The sequence below is a fragment of the Equus asinus genome, unplaced genomic scaffold (assembly GCF_041296235.1).
Source record: "Equus asinus isolate D_3611 breed Donkey unplaced genomic scaffold, EquAss-T2T_v2 contig_193, whole genome shotgun sequence".
In the NCBI taxonomy this organism is placed as follows: Eukaryota; Metazoa; Chordata; class Mammalia; order Perissodactyla; family Equidae; genus Equus; species Equus asinus.
Window position 1 is genome coordinate 56,727 of NW_027224842.1, and position 19,684 is coordinate 76,410.

Consider the following 19,684-nt stretch of genomic DNA (forward strand, 5'->3'; position numbering starts at 1 on the left):
ATGAGCTTTTAAAATAAAAAAAAATGGTCCACAATCAATGAAGAAAAGCATAAAACCAGTGTTTGGGATAAGATAATTTCCATATAATTCAGTGTTTTTCTCATAATATTGAGGGCTCACTTGTGGTTAGAAAGTAGAGATTTCTGCTCTGTGGATCAGCATGGATATGTGGCTTCTTCCACCATCTGAGCATAGCAATTGATAACTTGGTGTGGTGTGGGGTCAGTAGTCCAGAACCAAGGAGAGTCCAGGGTGCCAGCAAGAACACAACTAATTTAGGATCCGCATCTCACAGAACTACCATAAAGCCACAAAGAAAGATACAGGTAAGGCCAAGAAGGCATTCATGATGAGAGCAAAAAGTACATCCCATAGGAATAGGAAGTAAAAAGATGATAGAAGCAATTTCAGAGTGAGTCAGCCTTTGATGTAACGAGGGTATGGATTGGCTGTTACTCCCTGCACGGAAATAGAAGATTTTCAGATTACGAAAAGTCAGTAAATTTTTTTCCTTATAAACACTGAGGTTTGAAATGAAAGAGGAAAATAGATTGTTATTAAGTTTACTGGGTATGCTCTGCTATTAGATGTCAGTTAATGTTTATATATGACATTATATATGTCATAACATACATAATGATTTTAACCTGACCAGTTCTTCAGATTCCTCTTCATATGTCAGTGCTGATCTAATAGAATGAGATTATCATCTTGCAGATCAATATGAATCCTCTCTAGTCCTTATTCTTCTTTTATTCTCATAATCAATATCCAGCATCTTCTGAAATGTCAGGAACTGGTGCAAGCCACAAAGAATGTTCACATTCTTTTAAAGTACTATTCTAGAATGTTCTGAATAATGAATTTCAACATATGCCTTGTCCTAGAACTCTAGTATTTTCCATAGTGGTTTTTTTAATACGTAATTCATTTTAGAAGCTATAGTGTTGTCTTTACTACTCAATAGGCTATAATGAATGAATCAACAGAGTTTGAGGAAAGAAATGTGACCATCACCAAAGAATGGGAACATGACCTGAAATCAGTGAAAGAGAAAAATGAAAAACTGTTGAAAAACTATCAAACTTTGAAGATCTCTCGAACATCTGGTGCCCTTGTTAATCCTACTACACAAGGCGATAAGAATCTTCATGTCACATCAAGAGCTACACAACTAACCACAGAGGTATGAGATTTCTTATAAGATGTTTTTCAATTTGCAGCTTCATTGTAGAGTTAAAGATGTATCATATGTAACATTTCAGAGCAAAATCACAGTATTGAAGGTATTAGGGAACATGCATGATGGACTTGTTTTTTAAATATAGTTCTATTGGGGCGCTCACTCAACTAATTATAAAGCTACATGTTACATAAGATCTTACCTTTGAATTATAAAATAGAAGTAACTCATGCCTTAATTTGATTAATAGGTATGTATACCACTTAAGGTGTTATTACCATACATTATAAGTTTTCTAAATCATGTGACTTTCTATTAAATTATAATCTATGTCTATAGTACCAAACTAGTTTAGAGAGAAAGAGCAATTTAGCTTTTCTCTAATTATCATCAGTGTCTTTAATATTGGTTAATGTGATCAAAACGAAAATGGAAGAGGCTAAAAGTATAATAAATTTCTTATACAGATTAACCTGTGCCCAAGAATCAGTACATTATTTGAATAATCCAATAACTGTATTAACTGCCCTTACTTGGGAATCTGTACAGCAAACACGCTGTTTTATTTTGTTAGCACACACGTCTTAGTGGGGAACCCGAGTGAATTACAACTTAGCATTTTTACCAAAATAAATATTTATAATAAAACATCAACTGCCAGTTTAATAATTATTACTAGTGGAAACTAGAAGATCACTAATATAGAGTTTATTGATTTGCTGATCACTACAGACCTCAGTCAGCTGTAGAGGTAAAAATAGTGGAAATATGAAACCCATCTTCCAAAGCAATAAGATAAACAAGCACAAGGAAATCCCATTTTCAATGACCCCAGGAAATACCCCATCAGATAATAAATCGTATGTTATTAGTTTGATAATTAGGCCAAATCAGAGTAGCACAGAGCAGGTCAGTGATGTGGAGGTAGAGCAGTGGGGCAGGCAGAGAGTTGGGCAGTCCACCCAAACAAGTAGGAGAATTCAGTGCATGACAGTAGGAGCAGTCAACTCAGGGGGGAAAGATAGTCTGCTTAATGTTTGAATCAGAACAACCAACTAGCCATCTTAGAAGAATAAGTCTGGACTCCTACCTCATTCATTAAACAAAAGTAAATTCCAGGTGGACCAAAAAGAAACGTTTTCCAGGAAAACCTGCATGTGTGTATATGTGAACAGTCTTATATTATGAACAAATTAAGATATTTTTGTACTTATAAAAAACTGGAAATAACCTAAATGTTCATTAGTAGGTGACAGGTTAACTAGTTTATAGTACCTCCATGAAATAGGATATATTTACCCATGAAAACAAAAATGCGAGAGATCTATGTGTTGATAATGAAAAGATCTGGAAAATATATTATCAAGTGAAAATAAAATTTTTAATTTTTTAAAAAGCAGGAGGCCAGCCCCATGGCATAGTGGTTAAGTTTGCATGCTCTACTTCGGCGGCCCAGTTCATGGTTCAGATCCCAGGCACGGACCTACACCACTCATTGGCAGCCATGATGTGGCAGCAATCCACATATAAAATGGAGGAAGATTGACATAGATATTAGCTCAGGGCTAATCTTCCTCAAGCAAAAAAAGAGGAAGTTAGCTCAGGGCTCATCTTCCTCAGCAATAAAAACCCACAAAAAACCAGAAGTATATATTTATTGTTGTTATGTGCTGTAGAGTCAGCTCTGATTCCTGGCAACTCTATGAATGAGTGATGTCCAATATCCTGTCCTCAAGAGCCCTACTCAGCTCCTGTAGACTCACGCCTATGGCTTCCTTTCTGGAATTACGCCATCTCGTATTTCGTCTTCCTCTTTTCCTGCTGCCTTTTACTTTTCATCATGTCCCCAAGGTAGGATAGTCTCAGTTTTACAATTTTTGCCTCCAGAGATAGGTCAGGCTTAATTTGCTCTTGGACCCACTTGTTCATTTTTCTGGCAGTCCAGGGTATCTGTAGAGCTCTCCTCCAACACCATATCTCAAATGAGTCCATTTTTTCCTGTCAGCCTTCTTCACTGTCCAGCTTTCGCACCCACACATAGTAATTGGGAATGCGAGGGTGTCGATAATCTTGGCCTTGGTCTCTAATGATACTCCCTTACTGTTGATGATCTTTCCTGATTCTTCCATCGCTGCCCTTCTGAGTCACAGTCTTCTCTTGATTTCTTGGCTGCGGTCTCCATTTAAACTGATGACTGAACCAAGGGAAACAAAACCTTTAACAATTTCAGTGTCTTCATGGTCTACATTAAAGTTGTATAGTTCTTCTGTAGTCATATCTGTCTTCTTCATGTTCGAATGCAGTCCTGCTTTGGCTCTTTCTTCTTTCACGCTATTCTGTGTGAACTTTCTTCTTACACACTATTGTGTGTGTGACTTACTGTTTTTGTAAACTGTATATTCACATGCGTAGATACATATAGAAAATTTCTAGAAGGATACACTTGAAAGAGTTTAGTAGTCGTCGCTTTAGAGTCAGTGGGGGTTCTGAGATGGGGGAACTTAATCTTAATTATATGCCTTTGGATTTTTCCACATACTTGTATTTTTCAGCATAAAAACTAGGTAATAAAAATAAAGGGAAAGATATGTTACATGTATTCCTCTAAAGTGTCAATTAACAAATATACTTTCTGTAAGTAGTGTTAATTTAAAATGTAAGTGCCTATTTAATATGCTTAGCACCATGCTAACTAGTAAATAAAATAAGTACTAACCTTATATAAAATCTGGGCCTCTTTTAGTCCTAAATGATCAGCTTCTAAATGAAAAAAATAATACATGTATAAATTGAGTGACATTTGGAGTCTCCATCTATCCTATGTTGATGCAATCTGAAAGATTAATACCTATATATGATCTTTGTTTCATATAAACTGTGATTCTGTCTTCAAGGCACACCTTATATATGTGTGTTTTTTTTAATAGAAGATTCAAGAGCTGGAAACTTCACTACGTGAAGCTAAAGAAACCGCCATGCAAAAGGAAGACAAGATTATAAAGATGCAGAAAGAGCTTGAGATGACTAATGATATAATAGCAAAACTTCAATCACAAGTTAATGAATCAAATAAATGCCTTGAAAAAACAAAAGAAATGATCCAAGTACTTCAGGTAACTTAAAACTCATTTTATAAATAAAGGCATAATTTTATAAATTATGCATAATAAATATAAATAAATGCATACGTTTATTTTCATGCCAAATAATGATTGTTTTCATCTTCCTGTAAAAATTATTTTTAAAAAACATAAATATTCTTGACAGTTTAAAATATATCTTATTTTTTTAATTTTTTTTAATTTTTTTACTTTTCAAAGTAAGGAAATTTTTTATTTTCACTTTAATTTCTGAATGCCAAAAATGTAGAGGATGTATGTTTGTATATCTCTAGTAGTATATTGCAACATTTTTTCATAAATATGTTTTTTTTAAATTTTTCATTATTGCAGTAACATTGGATTATAACATTATATAACTTTCAGGTGTACATCATAATATATTTCGAATTCTGTGTAGATTACATCATGTTCACCCCACATAGACCAATTATCCATCACCACACGTGTGTCTAATCACCCCTTTTGCCCTTCCCCCTCCTCCCTTCCCTTCTGGTAACCACCAATCCAGTCTCTCTTGCTCTGTGTTTGTTTGTCATTTTTATCTTCTACTTATGAGTGAGATCATATGGTATTTGACTTTCTCCCTCTGACTTATTTCACTTAGCATAATACCCTCAAGGTCCATCTATGTTGTCACAAATGGCCAGATTTCATCATTTCTTATGGCTGAGTAGTATTCCATTGTGTATATATACCACATCTTCCATTCGTCCCTTGATGGGCACCTAGGTTGTTTACAAGCCTTGGCTATTGTGAATAATGATGTGATGAACATAGGGGTGCATATATCTTTTATGCCTTTGTGTTTTCAAGTTCTTTGGATAAATACCCAGCAATGGGATAGCTGGATCATATGGTAGATCTATTCTTAATTTTCTGAGGCGTCTCCATACTGTTTTCCATAGTGGCTTCACCACTTTGCACTCCCACCAGCAATGTTTGAGGGTTCCTTTCTTTCCACATCCTCTCCAACACTTGTTGTTTCCTGTCTTGTTAATTATAGCCATTCTGACCAGAGTGAGGTGATATCTCCTTGTAGTTTTGATTTGCATTTCCCTGATAGCTAATGATGTTGAACATCTTTTCATGAGCCTGTTGGCCACCCATATATCTTCTTTGCAGAAATCTCTGTTCAGATCTTTTGCCCACTTTTTAATTGAGTTGTTGGTTTTTTTCTTGTTGAGACTTTCTTTTTATTTTTCAAAAAAATATGCTTCTTATCTAAATATTTAATACTCTGTTAGATAAGTACATTTTAAAATTATATTTTTTTCTACTTAATCCCCTGTTATTGAGTCCCACCTGGTAGCCTATGGGCTTAATCTAACCTGTTTTCTCTAGAAAGAGCAGAGTTGAAATGTTTTTGAGCTTGAATGCCGTTACACAAGTCGCACCCTCCTTCATCACAGCCTTCCTTCCTCGTCTGAGCCACAGCTACTTCTCACTCTTCTGCTACTTGGGTCGGATCCTAATAGGCATTTTGTTCACTGTTCCTGCTCCAGTGTCTCTTCTCTTCATTCCAAAATTAGAAACAAGCCAAGAATGCCTACTCTTTTCATTATTTAACATTGTTCTAAAAATTCTGGTTCTTTCAATGAGACATGAAACAGAGAGGCAAGAGAAAATAATCTTAATTTTGTTTTTAGAAATTGTTAGTATAGCTAAAAACCAAGAAAATCAACTGTAAAGCTTTAAAATCTTTGAGAGTAATTTTTTAATACTTCAAATAACTAAATGATCACATTTTTATTCATTCAACAAGTATTTGTTGAATACCTACTATGTGTTGGTCATTGTTCTAGATGCCATGTGTACTGCAATGGAAAAAAAATAAAGCCTCCTTGAAGAGGCTTACATTCTGCTTCATGAAGTCAGAAAATAAACAAGTATATATGTTTGTTAAACGGTGAGAAGTGCAATGGAAAAATATTAAGCCAGACAGAGGTATATAGGTGCAGGGTGAGAGTGGGTGTGAGTAGGAGTGTGATTTTGTAAGGGGAGTTGAGGAGAGCCGCACAATTAAGATGACGAAGTGATGGTGTGAGCTGTCTGGTAGGGAAGGGCCTTCTAGGCAAAAGAAGTAGCAAATGCGAAGGCCGCAACACAGAAGTAGTTGAGATGTATTCAAGGAAACAGCAAGAAAGCCAGCGTCTCCTGAGCAGCGTGGGCAAGGATAGAAGGGGAAATAGGTGAGAAGTAGCAGAGAGCCAAATCATAAAGCATCTTGAAAGCTATTTGTAAGCACTTTGGGTTTTATTCTGGATGAGATGGGAAGTCATCAGAGGATTTTGGCAAAATGATATAGTCTGACTTAAATTTTTAAAGGCTGCCCTTTGAAAATAGAATCCAGGAAGGCGTGTTTGTTAGTGACGTGCCAGCTCCTACAACAAAGGGAACCACAAAATGCAATGGCTCAAACAAAACAGAAGCTTATTTCACACGTAAAAGTGTGGGTTCCAGCTTGGCAAGTGGCTCCTTTCCACATGGTCATTCAGAGGCCCCCGTTTCTCCCATCTTGTTTCTCCAGCACTTCCTTGGTGCTGTTTTCATCTGCATGGTTAAAGCCCAGTTGTAAGCTGTCCGTGCTCAGGCTCACAGAAAAGGGACAAGATGGAGAAGCTAAAAATTGTCTTAAAATCTGTACTCATAAAGGCTCTGGCCCAGAAGTGGCACATGTCTCTTCCTCTCATATTTCTTTTTTTTTGCAAAATATTTAGATTCAATTTATCAAAGAGAAAGCCAAACACGTACCTCTCGTATTTCTTGGAGTCAGAGATGATTCCAAAGTTTTTGGCCTGAGCAGCCAAGAAGATAGAGTTGCTACATACGGAAATGGGAAAGACTGCCAGAAGAGGAAGTTTGAAACCAGGAAAGTTCAGTTTTGGACATGCTGAATTGGAAATGCCCACTGGGGACACCCAAGTTGAGATATGACTTAGGCAATTGAATATCTGAGTCTGAGCAAGATATAGGCGAGAGGTTTAAGTTTGGGGAATCATCAGCATATAAAAATCATGAGACTGGACGAGGGCATAAGCATAATGGAGAGGAGATGTGGAGTAACCAAATGATACTGAGATGGAGCAGCCAGTGAGTGAAAAAGAAAAGGGGGTCTGGGCAACAGAGTGGTTCCAGTTTCTTCATATAAGTGAAGCTAGTGTTTCAAGAAAGAGGGAGTAAGCGACAAATTTCTCCACACTCAGTATAGATTGGTACAGGTGTCTATGGAGAGAGGAATATCTTTCCTGCATACTAAAAGTAACCATTTAGATAATATAATAGAGTATGCCATTGTACAGCATCCATGAGGAAAGAAAGCAAAGTATAGGGTATCCATAAAATCTTTATACAGTTTGAATTTTTAAGAATCTGTTTCTGTATTTTATATAAATATTCTATAAAATGCAACAGTATATTTAACTCGAGATTTGGCATAGTAAAATGCAAAGATATTAACTTTTAACCTATTCACCACTATTTTAATTCACCTGGATATAGCTGTCCAATATAATGTAGGGTTTATTAAGTGAATATAGAAGAAAGTAATTTGAACAAATGACTCATTAACAGTTTTGTTTAAATCTTGATACATTTCCTCTGTTGTATCTTTACAAATTATTTATATCAAGTAGCAGTAAATTTGTTAAAAATTCAAAGTGTGCTAGTACTTTAGGGACATCCTGCACAGTGGGGAAAAAAAGATCTTATTTATAACTGGCACAAAATATAAAATGCTCAAGTGACTAACCTTAACAAAAAATGAGGCAACATATATGAAAAGAACAACAAAACTCTAAAAGGAAATATAGGAGAGCATGTGGTTTAAAATAAGAAATATGCCATTTCCTAGGTTGTAACCTAAATACTGTACAACCATCAGTTTTTCCCAAATTAATTTCTAAAGTTAATGTAATTCAAATCAGAATCTCAAAGGAATTCTTTTTCTGGTAGAGCAAAGAAAGTTTCTCAGCAGACTCCATCTAAAATAGGATGAGCAGGTGCTGTTCACTGAGAACACAGGCGCTCAGACTCCTCAGGCGGCTAGAGGATGTTTAAGGCTGTCAGCGCTTCTGAGTGCAGCTTGGGCACACGTCGTGTGTTTGAAATAAGGAATTCTCACTGTCTTTCATTTCTAAGAGAGTATTTCCAATTTCAATTTCTTTTACTCAAGAATTGTTTTAAAACTGTTATATATGACTAATTTATTTCATTATATTGTGGCAAAAAAATTACTGCAATTTCTCCATTTTTAGAATATATTGAAATTTTCTTTTAGGTGTCATAAATGAATAAATATTTTTAGAGTTCTTTGAACTTTTAAATCAAAATGTATACGAATAGATCAATGGAACAAAATAGAGAGCCCAGAAATATATACACACAAATATAGTCAGTTCATCTTTGACAAAAGAGCAAAGGCAATTCAATGGAAAAGGGTAGTCTTATCAACTAGCGGTGCTGAACAACTGGGCACCTTTCACAAAAATTAACTCAATTGATTGTAACCTAAATCTAAAACACAAAACTAGAAAATGCCTAGAAGATAACGTAGGAGAAAATCGAGGTGACCTTGGGTTTGGCATTGACATTTTTTTACATACAACACCAAAAGCATAATCTATGAAGGAAAAAAATTGATAAACTGGACTTCATTTAAATTAAAAATGTTTGCCCTATGAAAGACAAGCCACAGACTGGAAGAAAATCTTTGCAAAACACATATCTTTCAAGAACTGTTATCCAAAATATACAAAGAACTCTTAAAACTCAATAATTAGAAAGCAAACAGCCTGATTTAAAAATAGGCAATGGATCTGAACAGACACTTCACCAGAGAAGATACACACATGGCAAATAAGCATATGAAAAGATGCTCCACATCATATGTCATTAGAAAATTGCAAATTAAAAAACAATGAGATACCACTGTACATCCACTGTATCTCAAAATATAATGGCCAAAATCCGGAACACTGACTACACTAAATGCTGGCAAGGAGTGGGGCCAGGAGCTCTTGCTCACTGCTGGTGGGAATGCAAGTGGTACAGTAGCCACTTTAGAAGAGAGTTTGGCAGTTTCTTACAAAACTGACACCACTCCAGCCAGTCATATGCTCAAGGAGTCCCTGATATCAGCATCTGGTCCAGAAAGCCAGGGTATTTTACTGGTGCCATGACTGAGCAAATACTGGGCTCCTCCCAGAATGGGCTTATCTGACCTAGTCAGCAACCCTCTTAAGCTGAGCATCTCAGCTTTGGAAGCTTGCATCTTTTTAGTCTTTGCTAACTACGTGTGTGTGCAAATGTTTTTATAGGCACTGGGGGTAACGCCTAGAGGAATGAAGAGCTCTCTGGGTCCCTATTTAGATGGGTTTATTTTTGTATTCAATATATAATAGTAATCCATAGTATGGCTGTGGTAACAGCAATAAAAGAAATGAATGATTTATTCAGCAATAATAAGAAATGAGCCATCAAGCCACAAAAGACATGGAGGAACCTTAAATGCACATTGCTAATTTTAAAAAGCCCATCTAAAAACACTGCATACTGTATGACATTCTGGAAGAGGCAAAACTAGGCGAACAGGAAAAGATCAATGATTACTAAGGGTTCTGGGGGAGGGTGGAGGGATGGATAAGTGGAGCACAGGAGATTTTTAGGGCAGTGAAACTATTCTGCATGATACAGTGATGATGAACACGTGTCATACATTTGTCAAAACCCATGGACTATACAATGCAAACAATAGACTCTAATGTAAACTGTGAACGTCAGTTAATAATGTATCGATATTGGCTCATCATTTGTAACAATCATACCACACTAAGATGCTAATAATAGGAGAAACTAGGGGAGGACACGGGTATTACCGGGACTCTATGTACTCTGCTCAATTTGTCTATAAACCTAAAATTGCTCTAAAAAATTAAACCTATTTATTAAAAAAGATTTTTGTATATGTTTGTATGTATATATGACTGATTTTTTTTCTGAGTCGAAGTAGATGTATGGCTAGATTGAACCAACCTTGAGTACAGAATATCCCCAATAATGTTATATAATATTTTGTGCCTTGAATTCAGTTCTACTTTGATATTTATATTACTGTTCATCTCTTGTCTTATTTTCCTGATTTACCTTTATCTACCCATTTCATTCGTTTCAACTTTTCTGTTTCATTTTGTTTAAGTATATTGTTTTTTAATTGGGAAAAATATTTGTTTTAAGAAATAGAAGTCATAGGTTTTCTAATTACACATTAGCTTCCAATAGCTTCACATGTACTTCACATCAAATATCTATTTGTTACTCATTTTAGGGTTAAAATTTGTGCCTTTCCTCCTTTTCATATGTTTGGAGTTTGCTGTTTTAAAATGTTCCTACTATATTAGGTAGTTAACAAGTCTTTGAAACTGCTCTAAAATTACTTTATTTCTCTTTTCTCTAAAACCTTTAGGACAAAGTTGCTTTAGGAGCTAAGCCCTATAAAGAAGAAATTGAAGAGCTCAAAACAAAGCTGGTGAAAACAGACCTAGAGAAGATGAGAAATGCCAAGGAGTTTGAAAAGGAGTATGTCTTTGTCTTAATTGAATATGACTTTAGTAGCTTAAATTTCCTTTCTAAACTGTATAAATTTAAAATATATTAAGATATTGTTATTGCTTTTTATAAAATAAATACAAACATCTACAGATTTTAAAGTTATTAAATTCTCATTATGTATGCAAAGGTTTTGAAAACAAGCACAATTCTGATCAATTACTGACATACTATGTCTTTGGATACTTCTTGTTCAATCATATAGGAACAGCTTAAAAATGGCCTTTTTTGTTTGAAAGTGAATATTAAGAACGTGTGTGTGTTTTTAGCAGTTTGTCTAAGGTTTCCGTTGGTTCTCTTAATTTCATTTGTTCTTCCTATTGTATTTTTGTGTAAGGTTTTATTTCCTTTTAAATTGTAGTACTTAGTGCCCAAGAGCATATTCCCTTTTTATTGATTTATTTATGTATAGTACCATATACAATAGCATGCCTAAAGTTCTTTGTGGTATAGCATAATGAAAAGAACATTAAACAGAGAGTCAAGGAAACTGAATTAGAAATATAATGTTGCCACTTATTAATATGTCACCTCTGACTCCTCACACTTTTTATTCTTCCTGTAAATGTTTAATAAATGTTTAATGATGATATCTAATTTTGCCCAAAAAGTCGCACTCTGAATCTTCATGCATTCTAACCAGCCTTCTATTGATAGGACTGTTGGTTTTAGTGGAGCATCATTAAAAAGGCAATTTTAGTGGCCAGCCCAGTGGCACGGTGGTTAAGTTTGCACATTCCGCTTCGGTGGCCCAGGGTTCACCATCCTAGGTGTGGACCTACACATCACCTGTCAAGCCATGCTGTGGTAGGCATCCCACATATAAAGTAGAGGAAGATGGGCACCGATGTTAGCTCAGGGCCAGTCCTCCTCAGCAAAAAGAGGATTGGTGGCAGATGTTAGCTCAGGGCTAGCTAATCTTCCTCAAAAGAAAAAAATTTTTTTAAATAAATGCAAAGCAATTTTATATAGAATAGAATCAGCAGATACTTTCAGTCTCTAAGAAAGGCAGAAAGTCTCATAATTTAGCATTGCCAATTAACACTCAAGCAAATAATTAACAGAATGTCTTTTTCTCCTGGGTGCAATGAGCAGACTGTGACCTCTGACTGTGTCACCTCAGATCAGAGCTGCAGTCGAGTGTGCTTTCCTTACAGTGTATACAGAAGGTGCTTTTGGTTTTACGCTTTGGTAATTGTTGTACCTTCAAGAGGTTTCTAGGACCTCATGATAACAACCCAATTATTTGTTTTATGGTGCCCCTGAATGTAATTTTGCTCAATATCCAGTTAATGATACCTATTGGGCTTTCAGAAATTTTAAAAGAATTGGTTTCTCAATGTTAAAAAAAAATTGCCCCTGCAGCCAAACAGAACACTTCCAATTTGATGGTGTTATTTATGGCTATAAAGTGCATGATACCAGGGGGTATCGTGAGGGCTTACCTACTGCTGCTTATGCATATCATATCAATGTGATGTATCTTATCAGAAAATTCTTGACAGCAGTTCTGTTTATTCTTCCATTAAAAATTAGTTGCTGGCCTTTTACATATTTCTGTTGTTATTCTTAATAGAATTACTTGTACAAAAGCCACTGTAGAACATCAAAAAGAAGTTATAAGGCTATTGAGAGAAAATCTTAGACGAAATCAGCAGGCCCAAGATACTTCAAGTAAGTAGAAAATGCTGATATTTCCAGATCTTTTTCCATCTTACTTCTCAGTATACTTACACATTTTGAAGACTGCTACTATATATATGACAGTCAAGAATAAACCTGTTAATCACTAATTTATAAAGAACTATTTTTAAAATGAATTCATTGAGATCATATTTATCCTGTGATACCTCCTTAAGTTTCCTGTAATCTCAACTATTTATCCATTATAGATTCTTAAAAACTATGAATGTAACCTGTGCGCTATCAGATCTTTACATATCAGTGAAGATACCTTCAGTAGTATACAAGAATGACTTACCTGTCAAGGTAGACGTACCCTTCCCAATAAAACACAAGCATATCTTAATAGATTTTAACCATGTGCACTGTAAAAACATAGTCAGTATACAGTAAATATTATCCTACTTGTTGTTGGTACTGAAAATACAGACTTGATGCTTACTGGCAAACTCTTTGAAACTTATCTTAGATACAGTTTTCAAATCTAATCATCAAATTTCTGCATATACATTCCTCAAACTGTATCTTTTCCCATATTTCTGTCTCTTATGTTTCATTTGAAAAGAGAGAATGCTGAACAGTACTTGGGGCAGCTTTGTGTAGTGGGTCCAGCATCGAAATAACGTCACGAACAGTTCTCTAAGCTGACTGCCCTCACTTAACAGCCTGTGAAATCATGAGGAGAACGCCTGACCTTCTAGATTGGATATAGACTTGTAAGGATCAGGCTAAAAGTTGTGTGTGAAAGCACACTGAAAATTCTAAATGTCAGGCAAATGCAAGATGATGTTTGTGTGTATTATTGTCCACGCATTGTCTGGTGCTTGTTTAGTTTGAACTGCCCTAGTGTCCATTGCAGGATAATTGCAGCTCCTACCTGGAAAACTTCAAGGGGTAAAAATAGAACTTTTGTTGTTAGAGAAGGGTCAGGATGATTCCTTCTAATTTGTGACTTTCAGGTACGTGTTATACCTGAATTCAGAATAATTCAAAAGGAAATGGACATTGAGTGTCTTCCCCACACTCATCTTGCCCCTCCCTTGTAAACAGTCAGTGACCCAGTGAATCATTCCACTTTCTAAGCACCTCACACTTTTATGCAATTTTACCTAAAATTTACAAAACAGTTCTTTACATTACTTGTACACATATGGTGTAAAATACTGAATAGTATATTCTTTAATAGCAGTCTAAGGTTTATTTAGTTAACAAATACGTGTTGAGTATTGGGAGCACATTGACTGCCTTGGGGTGGACCCCACACACGCTGTGTGGTGGAAGCAGCCCTCCAGGGGACCCCACTGGCGTCGAGAGTAGACAGTGAAGGGCAGCTCCGACTGCTGCCGTCACCGTGAGTGATCCTAGCAGGTGGTGGTGGTGGAGGTAGTGGGTGGAGAGAAGCAGGGGTTCCACAGATACTTAGAATCCATGATGGAATTGGCATAGGAGGTGAGGGAAGAGGAGGAAGTCAAGGATGACGTTCAGGGAGATGGTGCTGAGATGTTTTGTTTTTTATAGTGATTTATTGAACTTACTAATGTTTCCTTTATTGTGAACTTTGGAGATAATTAAAATTATCACCTGCCTGTGTGTTTGCCTCCCACAGTGATATCAGAACATACTGATTCTCAGCCTTCAAGGAAACCCTTAACCTGTGGGGGTGGCAGCGGCATTGTACAAAGCACAAGAGCTCTTATTTTGAAAAGTGAATATATACGGCTAGAAAAGGAAATTTCTAAGTTAAAGCAGCAAAATGAACAGTTAACAAAGCAATGGAATGAACTGTTAAGGTAAGATCTGCTTACCTGATACAGGAATTATGCTTATGGTGGTACGTGTGGGAGAGGATGATGCCTACACATGCATATATATTTTTTGCAGTGGGCAACCCCTCACACATATAGGGGAAGTAATTTTTAGAGCTCATGTAATGTGTCTTTTTTAAAAGGAATGAGAATATGGTAGCACCATTCCAGAGGTTTGCTATCCATCAACTGACCTTTTTTTTTTCCTGAGGAAGATTCCCCTGAGCTAACATGCCAATCTTCCTCTATTTTTAGTATGTGGGCTGCCAGCACAGCATGGCCACTAACAGAGTGATGTGGGTCCACACTCGAAAACCAAACCCAGGCTGCCAAAGTGGAGTGCCCGGAACTTAACCACTAGGCCACAGGGCTGGCCCATCAACTGATTTTAGCTAAGCCTGTTTTTAACTAAGCCAAGAACCAAAAAGTAAACCAAGATCTTTGAGGGGAGCTTAAATATGCCACAAATATGCCCAAGTCAGTGAGGCTTTACTCAAAGGAGAATCCCTGAGGTCCATTATTGTAGCCCATTAACCTTTATAAACAGTTGTAAAAAATTTAATTAATTGGCTTCTACCAAAGATTAGAATCTTGTGCTAATCTTTACTAATGATGCAATAGAAGAAAAATAGGCATTAAATAAATATGCAAATAGCTACTGTTCTGTGTGAGGCTATTAAACAACAAAAAAAGCAAACAGGACATTATGAAAGGGTCCAACAGAGGGATCAGACCTTATCTAGATGTGGGGAGGGGCGGTGATCAAGAAACTAATATGTAAGAGTAGATCTGAAAATGAGTAGCAGTTAGGCATGATGACAGTAGAGATGGCTAAGCCTTCTAGGCTGAGGGAACAGCATGTGCACAGGCTTTGAGTCAAAGAGGAAAGTGGAACAGAAAGACATGCAGTGTGGCCAGAGCATACAGAATGAGGCAGAGTAAGTGCAAGATGCGATGCCAGAGGCCACTGGTCCAGATTACACATTGCAGGTCATTCTGAGGCAGCTGGGGTGGTCTCCTAAATGTAACGGGAGGATTACCACCACTGGAGGATTTTAAGCTGGGGCCTAATGAGCTCATACGGCGTCTCTAGCTGCTAGAGCAGAATGGGGGGGAACCCAAAAGTGTGAGGTTGTATCAACACACTTGGCTGACTGATCAAAGAAAGGAGAGCAGGGCCTAGGATTGCTTCCCAGGCTTCTCTGAAGGAGTGAATAAATGCAGGCAGCATTTCCTGTGGGAAGCAACACTATAAGTAATCCAGAAAAGCACAGTGTAATATATCTTTTAAAATAACAAAGGTACATTAAAGATTCATCCATCCAGAAGACTAACTTATCAAATTATTGCCACAGAGCATCAGTAGATAAACCATGCTGGACGACATCACTGATTCATTTGAAACCTAATATCATACTTTTCAAGATTCTGTGATCACGGAGATTTAGTACAATTTTTCAATTTATATTGACCTCATTTCATTTTCTGAACTGTGGAAATAATCCAAACTTAGGAAGCATTAGGTTGAAATTAAAATGTAAATATGATAAAATGGTAAATTATATGTCACATATATTTTACCACAATTAAGAAAAAAAATTTTATGTAAATATGAATATATTTCTGGAATTGAGCAGTCTTACAGTCTCTTTTATTTTTCCCCACATTTAAGCAATAATCATCATCTTTCCAATGAGGTCAAAATGTGGAAGGAGAGAACTCTTAAAAGAGAAGCTCACAAAGAAGTGACTTGTGAGAATTCTCCAAAGTCTCCTAAAGTGACCGGACCAGCTTCTCAAGAGAGACAGCATACGCCTTCTCAATGCAAGGAACAGAATTTACAAGATCCTGTGCCAAAGGACTCACCGAAATCTTGGTTTTTTGATGGCCGATCAAAGTCTTTCCCAGCACCTCACCCAGTTCGCTATTTTGATAACTCAAGTCTAGGCCTCCGCCCAGGTGGGTAAATATACTGGTTACTTGGGGATCGGGGATAACGGTTGGAACTCATTTGTCACCTGTGGCCCCAAAGGGCAAGTTTAGACAAGAGAAGATGTCATGGAGAAGCTGCACTGCAGAGATGTCATTTGCTGTCTCTGTGAGAAGTTTCTCCAAAGCACAGCACTGAATTGAAATCACTTTTTACCCCGAGGGAAGTCTTATTCTGCCTCCTGAACCTTCAACTTTTCCCTCAGATAGACAAGCAGCTCTCGAGGACACAGAGAGACACCATCCTACAAACATAACTACTTTTACTGCAAAAGACCTTCTTATCAATTCAATGGGCCAGTATTTCCAGTAGCATTATATTCATTTTACACAAGCCAGATCATAGACTTATATCATTTACATATTCATTCAATGAACAGAAATTTTTGGTCTCCACCTATGTGTCACATATTGCACCCTGATGGTACATTGATAACCAAACCAGATATGGCCCCTGCCTTCCTGGAGTTCACAGTCTAGTGGGTATAGACGGTGATCAAGTAGTCAAAAAAGGTACAGTTCTAGAGTTCAAAAGCCTATGAGTTTTTAATAGGTTGTTTTAGGAACATAAGGAAGTCTTCCTTGAAGAAGGGGACTGAGATCTAACAGGTTAAGGTGAGTTAGCTTAACAAAGAGGGGAGGGGAAGGCGATTCAGGCAGAGGGAACAGGGTCGGCCCAGCTGGGAGAGACCGTAACCAGGGGAAGGGTTGGAAAACCACGTGTGGCCAGAGCGCAGTGCACACAGGTTCCTCTGGGTGAAGTCGGTGAAGCCAGAGAGAGAAGAGCCAGATGCGCAGGACTTTGTGGGTTGTGGAGAGGAATTTTTACTTCATCCTGGGAGCATGCTAGAGGAAGCCGTTGAAAGATGTTAAAGAACAGCAGGAGAACATAATGGGTTATCAATTTGAAAACATTACCTCAGCTGTAAGGTAAACTGTATATAAGCTGTATGTTGTGTTGCAACCAAACGTGTTTTTTAATAAGATGACTTTTGCTTTCTATTTTTTTCTCAGAAGAACAAACTGCTGGAGCAGAGAGTGTGGATCCTCAGCCAGGCCCTTGGCACGCCTCCTCAGGACAAGCTGTGCCCGAGTGCAAGACTCAGTAAACTCTGCTGTCACTTTTCTAGGGGCCTAGTGTTCCTTATTTAGAAATGACTGTATTTGTTACTTTATTTTTCTATCCCTGGCAATGATGTCACAGTCCAACTTAATTTCAATTCAGTTTGCACTTTGCCATTAGAAATTGAGGCATTCCAGTCATTTAGAATGGTGATAGACTGCCTTCTTCCTGAATGTGGTAATACTTTAGAAGTTGAATTGTTTTATTTATTTATATATTTTGTGAAGAATAAAGTTATTGAAGGAAATTTCCAGTCTTTCCGTGTATACATAAAATGTATACATTTTCATTAATCTCGTAATCCACATGTGACTTAGATAATACATAAATTAAAGCATCATTTAATTAACAAAATTCCTAAACCTGGGCTCCCCGCAACACATAAAGCATCTATGGATGGGCTTCACACAATCTGTAAAACCTCTGAAATTTTATCTTTTGTGTGTGGATTCAGTTTTCTAGGATACTAGGGTCCCTACTTTCTTATAACATACTCTCTGAGAGGTCTGTTACTCTATAAGAGGTTAAGAACTGTGGTTTTAGAGAGTATCTGATAGTACTTTTATATCATATGACTTTGAAAAACCATATAAAACAGCAAGTTGCATAAGGTTTAGAACAGAGTTAGTGATTTCAAGGCATTCTTGGCTCTTTGGTAAGAAGACTTATTCAAAGGGAGAGATTATTAATTGTATCATAGCCATCACTGTTAAAGTCTATGAATTGGTTATTTCCCTTACCTTAACACACTGTCACAGGTTCACTAGGGTGAAGTGAAACTGTGCCTTCCTATAACGCTGTCCCTCAGGCCTGTCCCTTGGGAGTTTGGTTTCTCCTCTGCACCCAAACCAGACATGATTACAGAGCTGCAGGTTGATTCTCTACGATGTTCACTCCTCCACTGAATAAGAGTATTGCAAAGTAGTAGGTATGTTCACCTGGGTAATAAAACGACTTTAAGGCCATTAAAAATATAATCAGTCTTAAAAATAGATGATGACATAAAGAGATGGAAAGCGATTCCACGCACATGGATTGGAAGAATAAACACGGTTAAAATGTCCATACTACCCAAAGCAATCTACAGATGTAATGCAATCCCAATCAGAATCCCAATGACATTCTTCATGGAAACAGAACAGAGAATCCTAAAATTCATATGGGGCAACCAAAGACGCCAAATTGCTAAAGCCATCCTGAGAAAAAAGAACAAAGCTGGAGGTACCACCATCCCTGACTTCAAAGTGTACTACAAAGCCATAGTGATCAAAATGACATGGTACTGGTACAAAAACAGACACACAGATCAGTGGAACAGAACTGAAAGCCCAGAAGGAAAACCACACATCTATGGACAGCTAATCTTTGACAAAGGAGCTGGGAACATACAATGGAGAAAGGAAAGTATTTTCAACAAATGGTGTTGGGAAAACTGGACAGCCACATGCAAAAGAATGAAAGTAGACCATTATCTCATGCCATACACAAAAATAAAATGGATCAAAGACTTGAAGATAAGTCCTGAAACCATAAAACTCCTAGAAGAAAATATAGGTAGTAGACTCACTGACATCAAACTTAAAAGGATCTTTTTGAATACCAGGTCTTCTCAGACAAGGGAAACAGAAGAAAAAAATAAGTGGGACTTCATCAGACTAAAGAGCTTCTGCAAGGCAAAAGAAACTAGGATCAAAACAAAAAGACAGCCCACCAAGTGGGAGAAAATATTTGCAAATCATATATCTGACAAGGAGTTAATCTCCATAATATATAAGGAATTCACACAACTGAACAACAAAAAGACAGCACAATCAAAAAATGAGCAGGGGATATGAACATTTTTCCAAAGAAGATATACAGATGGCCAAGAAACACATGAAAAGATGTTCAACATCACTAATCATCAGGGAAATGCAAATCAAAACTACACTAAGATACCACCTTACACCTGTTTAAATGGCTATAATCACTAAGACTAAAAATAACAAAAGTTGGAGAGGGTGTGGAGAAAAGGGAACCCTCATACACTGCTGGTGGGACTGCAAACTGGTATAGCCACTATGGAAAACAAGATGGAGGTTCCTCAGAAAACTAAAAATAGAAATACCATATCCAGTTATTCCATTACTGGGTATCTACCTAAACAACTTGCAATCAATAATCCAAAGAACATATG

At 36.9% G+C, this 19,684-nt stretch overlaps 1 protein-coding gene across 1 annotated transcript in view; it reads left to right on the plus strand.

Moving 5' to 3' along the window:
* Window positions 1–17,755, plus strand: part of LOC139043217 (centromere-associated protein E-like) — a 37,374-nt gene extending 19,619 nt beyond the window's left edge. The window contains exons 8-14 of the mRNA XM_070503514.1: window positions 968–1,186; window positions 4,111–4,296; window positions 10,766–10,878; window positions 12,485–12,582; window positions 14,198–14,381; window positions 16,069–16,355; window positions 17,400–17,755. Of these exons, the coding sequence (XP_070359615.1) occupies window positions 968–1,186; window positions 4,111–4,296; window positions 10,766–10,878; window positions 12,485–12,582; window positions 14,198–14,381; window positions 16,069–16,355; window positions 17,400–17,494 (1,182 nt within the window). The 3' untranslated portion in view covers window positions 17,495–17,755. The remainder of the gene's footprint in view (window positions 1–967; window positions 1,187–4,110; window positions 4,297–10,765; window positions 10,879–12,484; window positions 12,583–14,197; window positions 14,382–16,068; window positions 16,356–17,399) is intronic.
* The last annotated feature ends 1,929 nt before the right edge of the window (window positions 17,756–19,684 follow it).